Source organism: Drosophila elegans, unplaced genomic scaffold (genome assembly GCF_018152505.1).
Source record: "Drosophila elegans isolate 14027-0461.03 unplaced genomic scaffold, ASM1815250v1 contig_149, whole genome shotgun sequence".
NCBI lineage: Eukaryota > Metazoa > Arthropoda > Insecta > Diptera > Drosophilidae > Drosophila > Drosophila elegans.
The window spans coordinates 20,485,388-20,501,489 of NW_024545513.1; the positions used below are offsets into that span (position 1 = coordinate 20,485,388).

At 40.0% G+C, this 16,102-nt stretch overlaps 4 protein-coding genes across 19 annotated transcripts in view; 1 reads left to right on the forward strand and 3 right to left on the reverse strand.

Moving 5' to 3' along the window:
* The window catches only part of LOC108147652 (small conductance calcium-activated potassium channel protein), a 63,057-nt gene extending 61,276 nt beyond the window's left edge, over nt 1–1,781 (reverse strand). For 10 of the 15 annotated variants that reach the window (XM_017274322.2, XM_017274321.2, XM_017274331.2 and 7 more), the window contains exon 1: nt 263–768. The gene's annotated coding sequence lies outside the window, so the exon portion shown is untranslated. Of the gene's footprint in view, nt 1–262; nt 769–1,612 lie in introns of those variants that run through there. The other 5 variants (XR_001774530.1, XM_017274325.1, XM_017274327.2 and 2 more) reach the window with 2 other exon arrangements.
* A 5,098-nt stretch (nt 1,782–6,879) lies between these two features.
* On the reverse strand, nt 6,880–8,952 carry LOC108147623 (calcineurin subunit B type 1). The gene is made up of 3 exons (XM_017274279.2): nt 8,859–8,952; nt 8,569–8,632; nt 6,880–7,965 (listed from the first exon to the last, which is right to left on the reverse strand). Exon 3 carries the CDS (start codon nt 7,928–7,930, stop codon nt 7,418–7,420), a length of 513 nt encoding a protein of 170 aa, XP_017129768.1. The 5' UTR covers nt 7,931–7,965; nt 8,569–8,632; nt 8,859–8,952; the 3' UTR covers nt 6,880–7,417.
* Nucleotides 8,953–9,407: 455 nt separating this feature from the next.
* LOC108147748 (DNA repair protein XRCC1) lies at nt 9,408–12,156 on the reverse strand. The gene is made up of 5 exons (XM_017274479.2): nt 11,874–12,156; nt 10,499–11,809; nt 10,337–10,425; nt 9,926–10,275; nt 9,408–9,863 (listed from the first exon to the last, which is right to left on the reverse strand). Exons 1-5 carry the CDS (start codon nt 11,922–11,924, stop codon nt 9,736–9,738), a joined length of 1,929 nt encoding a protein of 642 aa, XP_017129968.1. The 5' UTR covers nt 11,925–12,156; the 3' UTR covers nt 9,408–9,735.
* A 762-nt stretch (nt 12,157–12,918) lies between these two features.
* LOC108147736 (protein DENND6B) lies at nt 12,919–15,728 on the forward strand. 2 transcript variants are annotated; one of them, XM_017274467.2, is made up of 2 exons: nt 12,919–14,099; nt 14,171–15,728. In XM_017274467.2, exons 1-2 carry the CDS (start codon nt 13,014–13,016, stop codon nt 14,957–14,959), a joined length of 1,875 nt encoding a protein of 624 aa, XP_017129956.1. In that variant the 5' UTR covers nt 12,919–13,013; the 3' UTR covers nt 14,960–15,728. The 2 variants fall into 2 exon arrangements, with proteins under 2 accessions (XP_017129956.1, XP_017129955.1); XM_017274466.2 differs by having other exon boundaries at nt 12,920–14,099; nt 14,168–15,728.
* Nucleotides 15,729–16,102: the final 374 nt, after the last annotated feature.

The following is a 16,102-nucleotide window of genomic DNA, read 5'->3' on the forward strand; positions in this document are numbered from 1 at the left end:
ATTTGGCATGCCTTCTCGCTCCCTCCTGCTCCCTCCTGCTCCTTCTCGCTCCTGTTTTCTACCCTTTTGTCCTTTTCTGCCGCTACTTGCACTTTGGTTACAGTTATTTGTCGTTCGTGTTGGTATGCGAAGTTTCGCATTGGTGTTCATGTGGGTGTGATAGTGCAGGCGGTGTGGGTGTGTTAGTGTGTGTTAGTAAATTTGCTATCTTTGCATTGTTGTTGCATTTGCTGTGGTTGTATGAAGTAACAGTGGTACCCACTTTGATATTTTGCGACGCCTTCCGGTATTGTTCGTTGTTATCGTTGTTGTTGTAATAGCTCTATTATTTAATAGCTGGTCCCGCTGGTGATATTGTTATTGTTGTTTCTTCTGTTGCTGCTGCTGTTGTTGTTGCTGTTCGTGTGATAAAATCGGCAATATTTGGCACGCGCGGTTCACAGTGTTGGTATAAAACACAAATGCAGCTGCTTTTCGTCCATATTGCCATTTATGCACATGCATGTGCTCCTGTATAAGTGTGTAGGTGTGTGTCTGGTGTGTGTGTGTGTGTGAGTGTAAACGCGCGCGACAAAGACGGAAAATTCGGTGGACTTATGTATTGGGGAACTGCAATTGTTGTTGTAGTTGCTCCTCTTGTTGCTGCAGAATTTGCGTTTGCTGTCGAATTTGTTGCTGCTGCATTTTCTTTGGCATTTCCATTGGCCGCATTGGGCGCTCTTTTTTCTGCACTTTTTAAATATATTTTTTTTTTTTAATATATATTAACTATAGAATAACAAGAAAAAAATATATAATGTTTATATATAGATGGCTCGATCTATATATATATTTTTGTGTACGACACCCACGACGACAACGACGAACGAAGAGCATTCAACTCCACTGCCTGTCGAATTTGAACTATTTTACGGTTTTCTTTCTTTTATTTTGATTTTTTTGATGCATCTGTGCCTGAATATTCTGGTCCTGCTTTTTGTCCGAGGGGCAATGGCAAACTTTGCGAGATTTAAGTTCTCAATGACGTTGTCATTTGGCAAACTTGTAAACTTTACTTGCTGCCCTGGGATCACTTTTACTCTCTTTCTATTTCTATTGAATTGAGCCAAAGCCTCTGATTGACACTCCGGCTCTCTCTTCTCTCGCTCTCTTTTGGTCTTAAGACCTGTTTACACTATCTTAATTTTAAGCTTCAAATTTAAAGAACGTATTCTTGAAGGTCCATAATTTTAAAACAAGCTCGTCATATATATTTATATTCATTTTTACATTAGTACAGTCGGAAAACAAATTTAATTGAATTTTGTAAGTGTTACAAAGAAATTTGGTATTTGTAATTTCTAGAGTACCAATGCCCAAACAACTCAGAAGAAAACCAAGGTCGTGTAAAGAGGGCTTAGCTCCTTTTTTAGTTGAGATCTAAACTGCTTTCACTTCTAAATTAGGTCATTCCTTTTGAGATCTTTGCTTATCTTGCTATCTCTCTCGCTCATGTTTTTTTTTTTTTTTGAGATCTAAGCTTCTATCACTGTTTCATTCCTTTACTGTCTGTTGTTGTTGCTCTAGCACCTGAAGCTTCTGTTTTTTGGTTGTTCTTAATGTTCCACCTTACTGCGTGTGTGAGTGTGTATGCCAGTGTATGTAGGATGTTAAAGTTTTTTTTTGGAGTGCGCGACGTAGAACTCTCAACTCAACACACAGACAGACAGACACAGCATATAACGAGATATAACGGGACGGAGGGCGTCCGTCTCGTTTTCACGTTGATGTTTCCGTTAGTGTTGTTTGTGCGATACTGACTCAATTTGTTGCTCGGCACCGTGTATATAGCGTGCTTCTTCTTGCTCTCCGCTCGGCTAACGGTTGGTCGGTCGGTCGTTCGGTCGGTCGCTCTCTCCCTTTCTCCAGCTTTCCCCCTGCTTTTCCCCAGACTTCCCTCGCTTTCTCTCTCTCTCCCTGTCGCACTTGCGGGGCGGGAAGTCGTTTAGTCCGCCCAGCGGCGGCGAAAGTTAACTGTGTCCTTTACCAAAGGGAGGGAGGGAGGGGGATTGTGATAAATTTTGGGTTGCCTGAGTGAAAGGAAGAACCCCCAAAGGTAGGCTATTTTTAGATTCAATCTTTCAAAACTCCAAGTTAGGAACTAATTTTTTAACTGAAAACTAAGAATAAGAATTTCTAAATATTTTAAAACGCCAAATTAAATAAAGTGTTGCTATTTAGAGCAGAAAAGAAACACAGAGTAACAAGTGTACATCGAGTTACTATTTTAGACTTGTTGATGTCTTACACACTTGCTAAGAAGAAATATTAAAAGAAATCTTAAGTTGAGCACCAAATACTTTGATTTGCTTAACATATTTTAAAACAGTCTATGGTATGTTTAATTTAAATATCTATCAGGAAATTAAAAGTTTGCGTTCGATCGAATCAAATGCTAAAAAAAATAACCGGGCGTACGTGTCGTATGGGTAATTTTTGGCGTAACTGTTAAAAGCTACGATTCTGACTTGTAAGTATACATTACTTTTAATTTCTATAAACAAACCCCACTGCAAAGAACTCCCGACGACGCCACTGGGCCACACTATACAAGTATAAAGATACTTCGTTGAGTGCAACTGATTCGGGAATCAGGGGTCGCTACTCGGAATCGAAAATGGAAACATAAATGAAGTCAGAGGTAAAGTCGGAGTTTAAGTTGAAACCACGACATCGGCAGGAGCGGACTATTTACAAGATAATTAAATACGTATAAGAAACAGACTAAATTTTTCAATACAGCACGAGTAATAACATCCATTTCAAACCATTAACCAAACTTATATTTAATTAGGATATCGATTTTTTTCTTTGTGAGACATTTACTTAATTTAACACATTTTACGGTCTATTTAAAACGGGAAATTACGAATATTAGCCTAATTTCAGTCGGATCAACTAAAACTGAATGGAAGATTAGAGCCCAACTGCCCATTTTCTTATGCTCTGGTTGAGCTGTAAGTGTCCATTAAATTCATAAGAGTGCCTTGGCACTTGTCAGTTTTACTGCCACATTTCAGTTTTCGTGAGTATGAGTATAAAAGCACCCACAGAGCACTTAACATTGACCCTAAGACTCTTAGGCTTAAGGTTCAACTTTAAATGCAAATGCAAATGCAAATCATAAAAAAACTCACATATTTTGAGCTACTATATATTATAGTTAGGTGACGTTTAATTACAAAAATAAAAGTAATATTAACTATTAGTGATTTTTTTTTATCTTATCTTTAGTTAAAAAATTTAAATTATAATATTGTTATTTTATAAATATTTTTAATGCACTTTTTGGATACACAAAAAGCTTTTTTATGATAATCCAAATTATTTGAGTGTTCCTAACATATATATAATATAACATGTTATTTAGGCTGAACTTACCATATAAACAGAGTTATGAAGTTTTGATTCTTTCCTTGAAGGTTTGGCTTATGAATGGGCTAAAATTGCAAGTGTACTATGCTAAAATGCTTAGGCATTAAAGACGTCTTCTATATGTATGTATGTACATACATACATTTGGGAACTATATCTCTTGGAATTCCCAGTGGATCTTGGAATCGCTGCCTCTAATTCGAAGGGTTAGTGGGTCAGGTTCAGGTCCGTCCCAGTTAGTTGGTATTCATGTTTTTTCCGTTTTTGGACACCGCGCTCTCGAACTCGGATTCGGATTCGGAATGCGATTCGGGTTCGGAATCGGGGGCTCCAGAGTATCGTTGCGTCACCGGCGTTTGTTTGCCGCCACCTTTAATGGGGGGGCGGTGGCTTGATGGGTCGGTGGGTTGGTGGGTTGGTGGGTTGGTGGGTCGGTGGTTCAGTGGGTCGTCGGTGGGGCAAAAGGGCGTGCAAGAGAGGGCGGTGCACTGTTGAGGTAGCTGCGTGGAAATGGTGAATTTATGGTTCTGGGGGCGGGAACAGATGGAAGCGAATGGTGGAATTGAGAGGGGAAGGAATGCTCCTGGCGGTGGTTGTTGATGCCTTGTTTTTGTAATTCCCATTCACATTGTATTTCCCCATTCTTCCGCATTTTCTTTGTTTTTTTTGCCGTTTTTGTTTTTTTTTTTGCCGTTTTTTGTTTTGTATGCGTTTTCGGTTACAGCTCGAAACTGGCACGAGTCAACTTTTATCGCACAATACACACTCACACATGCCACTCAACCGCACTCACACACGCACAGCTGGGGAAGAAATTATAGAAATGGCTAATTAAATAAGATAACTACCCAATAAACACATAGCAATGACAAAAAAAATATATATATATTAGTAAGATTTATTAATAGTTAAGTGAATTTAATGTTTTTTGAATACTTTACAAAATGCCTCTCAGTTTTGAGAAAACTTAAAAAAAATTTTTTTTGCAAATTAAATTATTTTTTGACAAAATACATTTTTTTTATACTTAATTTTTTTTTCTTTTTTTTCTACCACCACAACAAGTTTAAATTGTTGTTTTATGTGCTGGTCACAATTGCCTCATATATTTCAATTAACCCTTTTTGATTTACCCTTTTGAAAAGGTTAAAAATTTATAAATATTTAGGAATTTATTAGAGCTATTTATATGAATATAAGAACAAGAACAAATCTACAGAGTTTTGACCGCAACTGTCAATGAGAGGCACACATATAGACATTGATTCGGCATTTCTTTTTGCAGGCCCGCTTTTGACTTAATGTCGCGATTATTATTGCAAAAACACAACCACAAAAAAAAAAAAAAAAAAAAAAACATCACGAAAACAACCAACATAAACTAAAATGCTTTTATATTTCCCCAGGTGGGTATGGGGTAGGCATCGAAAAACTAATGCCAGAGTCAATGGGCTCTATATTAAACCCAGAGATTCCGGGCGGCAAAAAAGAAAAGAATAAAAGCTGACAGTTTCATTTTGAGGTTATACGATAGCCCTTACCTCTGTTCAAACTTCATTACACACCGAGACACAAACGCCTATATATGTAGATATATGAAAGGCATATTGATTTGTGTTTAGGGGAACCAACTATTTCCCCTTTGCTTACCAGCCCATTAAAATCGGGGACATTTTTGTACATAATTTATAAAAAGCCTTTTGACTAAATAGTTGGCTCCGAATCAAAGTTATTCAAGCGAAATAAGTTTGGGGGTCCCTTTGCAAACAGAAACAACAAAAAATGGTTTCCAAAAATAAACGAAGCAGCAAAAAGAATCAATAAGGTTTGTGGCAAGATATGTCTTATAGATTTCGCTTCTAATTTATATAAGATTACATCAAAAATTGGGATATAAAATACATAGTTAAGAATTGTATTATATTAAAATGAAAGTGGAAAATAAGCAGCTTTAAGCCCATAATATTAATGAATTAGTTCGAACGATCTTTATGAAACATAACAAATATCTGATTATTATCTGAACTTGGTATTCTTTACGCCCATCTCAGATTATATATTACAGGCTGTATTTCGGAAAACCTTTGGAGATACAAATGGTAGCTGTCCCATCGATTAATACAAGTCCTGGTTGTCCCAAAAAAAAAAAAAAAAAAAAAAAAATAGACGCGCGTTGGAAAAAAAAATGCCTGATTATTGGGGCCTGGCGCAGTTACGTACCATCCGAAAATTGGAGCACATTAATCAAACCAATTAATACCAAAGGAAAAAGGTCAGCCGTGGGCTCGTGACGCAGCAACAGGAGCGAAATTATGGGACATCGATTTGGTGATTGGGGATTGAAGATTGGTAGTCCAGGGTCGGGGGTTACCCCCAGCATTAACCCTACTAATTTTCAAAATGGAAATGCCTTTATTTGAAGGTTGCTGGTGGTAGGGGACGGTGGGCGTTGGGCAGAAATGATTAACGAACCAACTTGCGACAGACAGCATATAATAATTTATTGATACCAGGCACATACACACACAGACACACACACAGACACACACACATTCTCGCACACAAAAGGACCCTCGCAGGACCTCCCGAACTCAGTAGGTGACTCCGTGGTCAAGGCTCTGTTGCCGTACAAGTTCTCCACGGACCCGACAGCTAGTTGGCTGGCTTCCTGTTGGCACTCAGAGAAAATCTAGTTGATTCTGTTGCTTTATTTCAATCTTTGAACTATTAGTACATACATGCACCGAAAAAAATTGAAAGTTTAGTTTTAAAAAGTGTGTCTTGAAAATAAACTTCAGACAATACTAAAGTATAAGTGTTAATATTTTTTTTTTTGGGGTGTAGCATTAAAAAAATAATTATTATTTATATATTATATCTAATAATTTTTCTTTAAACATAAAAAAATTAACAATATAATAAGAAGACAGTATCTATTGACATACAACTTAAATAAGAATTAAAATGGTATTTATAGTTCAATAAACAACTTACTAATTTTGTACAAATATAAAATAAATACAATAACTAAATTAAATTGAATTTATTGAATTCCGCACTACCTAAGTTTATATAATACATAAATAAGGTAAATAAAATCGCTAATAATAATATAAGAGCTATGGTTTTCTCTGCGTGTATTATGTTTCACATGAGGGACGTCACACATACACGAGCAGTTGGAAAATCGGTGACCTACAAAACATTTAATCGTTGCCAACGGTCAAAAAGTTTTCGTTTGTCTTCGGCTGGTGGTTTTCCTCTTTTATGTTTTCGCTGTCGAGGGTTTGTTAGGAGTTCGTGTTTCGGCATTTCGGGAGTTTTGGAAGCTCTGGGAGTACAGTCGAAAGACACACGCACGTGTATTCTGTCCAAGGACTTGCGTACCGAAGGGCTCGAGGACATCTGCCTGTCGGCCAAAGAACCCAGCCCACTTTACCCAGAGGTAAACGCGTGTTAGGAACATTTTAGTTTAGCTTTTCGATAAACAGTGTTTAATTGTAGTTGTAGTTGTAGTTTTTTTTTTTTGTTTTTTTTTTTTTTTTTTTAAATATCTTATACACAACATTTAGTCAAGAGATGAACTTAAGTGTTAGGCTTGAATTGAACGTAGAGTTAGGATATAGTACAAACTAGTTTAAGATGATGCGAGCAATCCTAAGTCACCTATCCGAGCGAGAAGAGGGTTTTCCAAGGTATTCGTATGGGGAAATTTTTAGAAAGTATGAATTTGTAGTGGTCCGTTGCCGGTGGTTTCAAGTATGAGTATAAGACACAATTCATTGCATTCTGAGGATGAGAGATCGATCAGGTTGTGGGTGTGAGTGTACTATATGCGATAGGTATATCAATAAATCGAATAAATTGCTTCGTTTTTGGCACGCCCTTAAACGCCCTCACAGACTTACAGACAGACCATTTATTATAAAGCTGAACAGGTTTGAAGGAAGGGAAGGTACACACATTTTGGAATCCTGCTATATGTAGGTATATTATACGACACCTAAACATCGACGACCATTTTCTTGTGGATATCGGTGTTGCCCACCACCGAGCAGAACTCATCGAACGATATCTTGCCATCCTCGTCCTTGTCCGCAAAACAAATGGTCTTGTCAACGATCTGCTGCAATTGTGTGTCCTTCAGGTTGTTGCCCACCATCATCTTGAGCACCTGGAACAGTTCCCCGTTCGAGATGTAGCCATCGTTGTCCATGTCGTAAATCCGAAAGGCGAATCGCAACTTGGACAGCTTATCGCCGCGAACGCTAAACTGCGAAACTCCTTGGATGAACTCCTTGAAGTCCACCTCTCCGTTGCCATCCGCATCGAAAATATCGATCACCCGCTGAACCAAAGGATTCTGCTGCAATTCCGGCAGTGACATGAACTCATCTATGCTCAAGGCCCCCGAGTTGTCCAGATCCAACTTGCGGAACCGCTTGCCCAGTCTTCGGATCTCGTCCGCATCGAAATTGGAGCACATGTCCATGGGCAGGGAGGTCTCGTTACCCATGTTGGCCTTCGATTAATTGCTTCTCTTGTCTTGATCTGTGGAAGAGGGTCATCGTTAACGTGGCACCACTTATCTTCTATGCAGGGAAAAAACATAACCAAATGATGGACTTCGTTATTTTTAAGAAAAAATAGTGAATACATTCAAATCTGGCCTTTTTCTAAGACTTTAAGAATTATGAAAACAGTATTTTTATTCATACAGCGTCAACAGCTTGATAAAATGGACGCTTTAATTCTGCTTTTTAAAAAAATATATTCTCTTTCAAAAACAGAACAAAATTTGTTATAATGTAATAAATGCATATTAGTTCTTTAATATAACATGTTTAAGTTTTAATATTTTAGTGTTAAAATATTCTGTTCCAACAATTTGATTTGTTATTAATTAGAAATATACATTAATTATTTATTTATTATTGCAGTGGGTTTCTGTTGATATTTTACTTTTTAATATATTTCGTCTTATATAGAGTTGTATTTTTGCTAAAAATATATTGTTCATATCATATAACGATTATCAAGAATAGGAATCAACTAATTGAGTTGTTGGAAATCTGTATGTATTTTAAAATCCCACGAATTGGTGACCGATTTGGTAGATATTTTTTCTCTGCGTGTACAGGTCGAACCTCTTACCTCAGTTTTTAGTCTCCGGATTTTGTTTCCTTCAATCTCTTAATTTTGCAACGACTGACACACTCTAAAATTAAAGGGGGGAGTGCAAGTTATCAGCATACTTTTAATTATGGCTCAATCGTATCGATTTTCCAAATTGCCAGGGACTTTCACTTCCCGTCTCTTTTTTTTTTGGCTTCAACAAAGGAGTAAAATCTCGGGGAAAAGTCTGTTTTATGATCCTCTGCGATACGCAAGAAGCTTTCGTAGAGCCCATTGAAGAATTCCTAGTGTTAGCCATAGATATTTACCATAAATAAACAATAGCGTTGGTTTATTAACTCCCAAAAGTGCTCTCTACTCGCTCGACAGCAAATACACGACTGTGGGCGAAAGAGAGAGTTTTTCACCATTAGGGAAAATGCCAGTGAGGAAAATACGAAAAGTGAGAGCTAAGAGAGCGCGCTGTCAAAAGCAGACAGCTGTTGCTTTTCCACCTGTTTTTTGGGGGTTGCAAATCGTTTTTCGCAGTTGTCAATGTCGTTTCCTTTTACTTTTAAAGCATATTTTTAGGGGTTAACAAATATTTTACCATATTGTTATAGCATACTTATCGGATATCAATCCTTAAAAAACAGGATATTGCGTCGGGAACATATTAAGGCATTCCTAGAGATGAACCATCGCATTAGACTAGAGTTGGCGTCATGCGATAGGCATATTACACACGATATTTCTTATAGTTATTTTAAAAGACCTCAAATATTTTGCAAGGGACACTTATTCAAAAATCTTTTATTGAAATAGCTAAATAGGCTTTTAATAAATTCCAAAAGACTTAACAAACTTGATACACAGTCTAAGGCAAATATTTAAAGGTTTATTTTGATCACCTCAAAGTATTTTACAAACAATTAGGAGGAGAAAAAAAAGGACAATAAACACTTTTTTTGTTTTATTTTTGTTTTTAATATAGTGCAAGCCGACAAAAAAAGTTCTTCAATTACTTAAGAGTAATAAAACAACACATTCTGAATTCGTCATACTTCTGCTGATTTGAAATAAGAAAAATGTTTTAAGTAGTTCTTCCAAAAATTCAATATTATATAGAACTTTTATAGAAATATCAACTAAATATTCATTCAATTTAAGAGAGGTATACGCAAAATATGAGATTATAAATGGCACTCAATCAACAGAAGCTAACTGCTTTTTTTTTAGCACCAGATAATCCTCTTCATCTGTGCTAACTTCGTAGGCATCTCTCGACTTTTCCTTCACTGGAGTCTTGTGTTTGTTCTTTTTGTTGTTGTTCTCTAAATAATACATTTTTAAATTTTATTAGATAAATGAAAAAAGAGGGAAATAAAAGACGCACCTTGATTCACCCGCTCCAATTCGTCTTCCGTATCGATACCCGATGAAGCCTCTGTATTCAGATCCACCTTTTTGTGATCATTTTGAGCCGCATCATAGGTTTTCTTTACCTGATAAGCCTCTAGGATTTCCACATCGTTCTCGTCGGACTGGCGCCGTGAAGTCGGCTTAAACGCCTCATCGCACAGCTCCTCATCGCTCTCCGGCTGGCCAAGATCTGCGGTATTAAGGGCGTATCGTCTCCAGGGGAGATACTTCTTTAGTTCATAGCATTTTTCGATCCAACTACGGGTCACAATCTTTCCCTTGCCCTTCACTTGATTGTACTTGGGGGTGTTTTTGAAGGCGCAACTAGTTGGGTTACAATTTCGAAGTTAGCTAGTTAATTATCAAGTAAACAACGCTGGCTTACATAAGATGAGTACATCCTGGCTCCCAATCTGCCTTATACTTGGCACCCAAAGCTGTGGCTTTCGAACGCAAATCTGCACGATCAGGGTTCTGGAATGTTAAGAGATGAGTATTAGTTAAGCAGTTTGTTCAGTGAATCTGTAAATTAAATAAGATTCCTTGCCTGTATGCCACTGATGACCAGGAACACTCCTTTAAGCAGCTGATTAAAGGGACGATATTGGATGGGTGCGTCCTTAACCTTTTGCTTTTTGGCGGGCGTGGCAGCGCCTACAGTAGGCGATGAATGACGCTTTTGTGCAGAAGGACGAGGACTATCCCTGGCCTTCGAGGAGTCCTCTTTCCTGGCTGATTTATCCTCTTTTGAATGGGATCTTTCCTCTTTTTTTAATAGATTATTTTCTTTTACTGATGATTTTTCATCTTTTGGGTTTGATTTATCTTTAGAGGACTTGTGTTCCTTTGAGGATGATTTCTCTTCTTTAGACAAGGATTTATCTTCTTTAGAGGAGGATTTCTCTTCTTTGCTGGAGGACTTATCCAGTGAATGCCTGCTTGACTTGTTCTTCTTGCGCTCCCTCTCCTTTTCCTGCTCCAATCGACGCCGCTCCTTGTCCGCCTCCAGATGCTTGCTCAACCGTTGCTTCTTGGCATTCCCCTCGACGACATCCTCGTCCTCGTCATCATCACCAAACAAGAGGGAAGCTCGATTACGATCCAGTGGCTTGGCATCTGAAGGAGGAGGAGACTCTGATCGCAGGGCATTGGGAACAGGTGATGGTAAGGGCGTGGGTTTGGGCGACGCAGAGGGCGATGCAGCCAGGCTTGAAGCCTTGCCAGTGCTTAGTCTTCTCAAGGCATTAGAGCTTGCATCTCGAATGGCTGCCGCTGTGGAGACGGCAGTGGAAGATTGATGTTGTGCCGCCTCCTTCTTCCAGCGCTGAAATCTGTTCACCTGATTGTCGGTTTCGGAGTCCGGAGATTCTTCGCGCAGCTTAAAGGCCCCAAACTGCATCATTCCGTGGGGCAGCAGGGACTTGACCTTCGGAGGAGCAGCCACATTGGTCGGAGCTCCAACCACATGGACCTTGACAAAGGATAGTCCGTATTGGACGTGTCGATTGAAAGGTTGCGTGCAGACTATCTTCAGCAGTTTCCACTTCTCGGGCAGGACACTTTCCGCCAAGGCAGGACCACTGAAACATCGAACCCGGTTTTGGTTAGTCGAGTTCTTGCTCTCAATCGGGGTCATAAACGAACTGGACAACAGCAGCTCCCGGAAATCGTCCGTCTGGCAGCCTGTGCGACTGACCAGCACCTCTATGAAGGCGGCATGTTCGTTGCCAATATCGATGCCCGTAATTTGCTGCGGCTCCTGAAACTCTAGGATCACGTAGGCCGACTTTTCACCCGGCGATTTGGTTCGCCACTTTTTGCCGGCATTCTCCTTTAGCAGATTGTCCGCCACGTGAAACTAACAGTTGAGAAACATAACTATGTATATATAAATCTGCAATCTATAAGACACCAGTACTCACCCCATCCTCACTGCTCACCTCGCGTACGCAGTTAAAAACAGCAATTGGCATTTCGCAATTTCATCAATAAAAAATTCGGACGCCGCTTATTTGGCGGGAAGTTTGTTGGGTTATTTTTGATTCAATAATTACTCCGATATTGCTCGAATTTTGAGGTTTTAGAATCACCACATCAACAATCTAGAATGTTTGTTTATTTGAGGTCTTTTCCGGAACAACTGTAAGCTAAGCTGTTTTTGTTTTGACGAATATTTAAAAAATAAGCCCTGTATTTGTGGACGCTAATCGCACATCACTAACAGTGCTACCAGCCAAGCTAGCTATAGCTAAATCTATCTTTTTTTTTGTGGCAACATTTAAAATAGCTAGTTTGCGATAGTGTGAGCTTTTTCGAACCTAATTTTAAAAATATTGATCTACTATTAAACAAAATTGACAAACCTTTACGTCCAGGCTCATAATCTCAATCATTGAAAGCTGATTTTTAATCAAATGGCAGTCATAGCTAAAAATGTGTAAATGGCTCGCCTGTTGCACAAAACAGTCAGTCGTCCAGCTGTGAGCTTATGTTTGGCAAAGTGACATGACAGCAAACGAACATTTTAAAATATTTATTTTGTTGTATTTTATTGTTAAGAACAAAAGCACCCAAGTCTCGGTTTTTTGATAAAAAAAACCCTCGGGATATATTAGACGACATGATTATTAACCGATAGTGTAGCTTTCTCACCCAAAAGTATTACACCAACATGGCAACGCCATTGAACAGTAAAATTAAATAACAACAAAAAGTGAAAGTTTTGATTAAATAAATTAAGATCTAGAGATGAGTAATTTTATACGCCAGCAGTGACAAGTGGTAAAAATAATTAGTAAATAAAATAAGACAATACAGTAAGTTGAGCAGCTCCATTATGGACAACTAAATTAATTGCAAAAGCTTGCCCTTACAGATTATATTTATATATATATATAATAAATATATAATCTGTATTATTCGTTTAAAAAGTTGTCCAGTCGTGACTAGCGATGATTACAGTCACGATGAACAGAGAGCAACAATCGCCCATCCCTGATATCCCTTGTCAATGTCGCTGGCAGAGTTTCTGTTGTTTTTTGTAAATATCAACAAGATATAGAATGAGCGCGGATGCAAGGATCAAGGAGATGGCGCCATCACAGGACACCACCGTCCAGGACAAGGACGTGGATGCCACCAACTCGAATTCGCAGCCAAGTGCCAGGGATTGGGTGAATTTCTCCCAGTGGATGCACTGCTTCTGCGTGGTCACCTTCGATTTGAATCTTGGCCAGGCTATGGAGCATGTCTATCCGCCGCAGTTCATGCCCAGCGACCAGGAGGTCAGCAACATCTGCTACATGGCCTTTCCGGACTCCAATTCCGGCTGCATGGGCGACACCAAGTTTCACATGCGATTGCGCTGCACATCGCAGCGGGAATCCTTGCCAGCATACAATGCGGATTGTTCACCGGCCCTGCGCCAGGATGGCTCCCACTATTGGGGTTTCGTCTACTTCCGGCAGAAGCGGGATGCCAATCTGCCGCGTGGTTACTTCCAGAAGAGCTTCATCATCATCACACGGCTGCCGTTCTTCAATCTGTACTACGACATACTCTCCCAGTTGGCACCTCGCTACTTTGAGGAGGGAACCGAGGTCCTTCGGCTGGCCAGTGAGCAAATCAATCGCCAATGGCCCGGCCTGAGGGTGGGTAATACCCTTCAGCTTCCCCTGCTCGAGTGTAGCTACCAAATCAGCATACCGCGCACCAGTAGCAGCAGGAAATCCGCTGCCGAGGGCACAGCCAGCTCTGGGGAATCATCGCCAGCCTTGGTTGCCTGTCCAGCGGCCAAGGTGCTCACCTCCGTCAACGAAATCGAGCTCTTCCGCTCCCTGGACTTTGTCATGGAGCAACTATATACGCTGTGGGAGCTAGTGATCACCGCCGAGCCCATTGTGGTGGTGGGCACCTCACCCGCCGACTGCTCACACATGGTTCAGACCCTCCTGGCATTGATTGCTCCCTTGGAGTACTGCGCCGAGGCCCGTCCCTATTTCACCATCCACGACAGTGAGTTCCGGGAGTTCACGCAGGAGTGCACCAGCAAGACGACCCTGCCCGCCTGCATTTTGGGCGTGACCAATCCGTTCTTTGTCAAGCTGCTCAAGGATTGGCCGCACATGCTACGGCTGGTGGACAACCAGGTAGGGAAGAACATATATATATTTATTAAAGTACTACATATCTCTATCGCCATCTCGCTCATTTTCAGAAGAACATGCAGCAGCAACAGCACTTGCTGATGAGCCAAAAACATGCGAGAAACATCGCCTCGGCCACCTCTTTCTCCAGCTCAACGGAATTGGTTGGAAGATCCATAAAATCCAGCACCGGATTGAACGGCAGCTCCAACAATGGCTCGGGCGATGCCTCATCCTCGGGACTGCACAGCAAATACAGGCCATATCTGAAAAAGGACAAGGCTCTGATCAAGAAGGTGCTGCTGGGCATGAAAACCAAGCGACCGGAGCATGTACAAACCGCTCTGATACGGCGACACCTGCTCGAGTTGACCCAGAGCTTTATGATACCACTGGAGCGGTACATGGCGTCGCTGATGCCGCTGCAAAAGGACATCAGTCCGTTTAAGTCGGCCCCGAATGCGAGCAGCTTTAAGCTGGACGACTTTTTGGCCACGCTGGAAACAGCCGGACCGCAGTTAACCTCACCGCTCAAAGGGGACTGGAAGGGTCTGTACAGACGCTTCTTTCGATCGCCCAATTTCCGCGGATGGTACGAGGCCCGGCATCGGGAGCTGCAACTCACGCTCCAGGATCTCCAGCTGCAGGCGCTGTCGGAGGCGAACCTGGAGCACTGGGCACACGACAAGCAGGAGGTGGAGATCATCGACATGATACTCAAGCTCAAGCAGAAACTGAATCTCTATGGGGAGAAGGCCACGCAGCTGGAGGGGATCAATGGCACCCAGCAGCAGATACGCGCCCAAATCGAGTGCATGAAAGGCCTGCTGCCGCCTGATCTCAAGAATGTGGTGAATCTCTGATCCTAGCCGCAGATGCCTAGCTAAATCTTATCCTAGCTCCTCTCTTATCGGCTGCTCCGTTTCCGCCCAAGGATTCCCGTCTGTCTGTTATCCTTTGTTGTAGTTGTGTGCCTGCCTGCCTGCCTGCAATGAGTGTGTGTTTTTGCGATCCTTGGGAGGGGGTGCTCTTTATCATTGTATATACATAAGTTTTATCCGGAGATTAGTCGCTGTATTCGTGTCTAGTTTAATTGTAAAATAATCGCAAGCAAGCAAAGAGAAAACGGAACGATGAATGTTAGTCCAAGCCAAGTATTAATTGTAATCGATGCGATATATTCGTTTCATATTTCCACATCTATTCGAAACGTTTGAAAACTTCATAGATCCCCAAAACAATGCTCATGTCTTTGACTGTCTCAAATAAGAAAATGTGACCTTTAAAATGGTTCAACCTATTCAAATAATACGAATTTGTGCAGCTAAATTTTACAATTACTTTATGAACTCAAATAAAGTTAAGAGTTGGAATCGCAAAATTGTTTGATTTATTGATTGTACAAGTAGAAAACCTTTCAATTAAAAACAAAACTGGTGAGCTAAGCCTAAGGCTCCTTTTGAATTTCTGAAAGTGATGATGGGTTGACCAATGTGATTTAAAGCCAGTTCTGTTTGACTTTTATCTTGTTTCTTTTAAAATCGTTGTAAAACTTTGTATATCGCAAAAAAAAATACTGTTTAAATGTCTATGACTGTCAAATATAAGAAAAATTATACATTATCTTAAAAATGGATTGTGTTATCTGATTGGTTCTCTTAATGCTTTTTAAATTGTTGAAAATTCTTATTTTCAGGTATTTTAGACAAAAGTTTGCAACGCAGTGAAGCATATATATTTATGATCAGTATTACCAAACCATATCTATATGTTTTGAAGTTATAAAACCAGAAAGTCTTCTTTCTTTTGCAGGCAATATTTGGGTCATAACGGACCAGATCGGAAAACTATATAGCCATAGGTACAATGGAAAAGTGCAATTTAAAAAACACTAAAACACTGTTTCTTAACATACACGCTTATAAAACAATATAGTACTATTTACTATTTTTTAAATAAAGACTTGATTTTAATAAATCTTCTACTTGCCATAAAAAAGTAGGAAA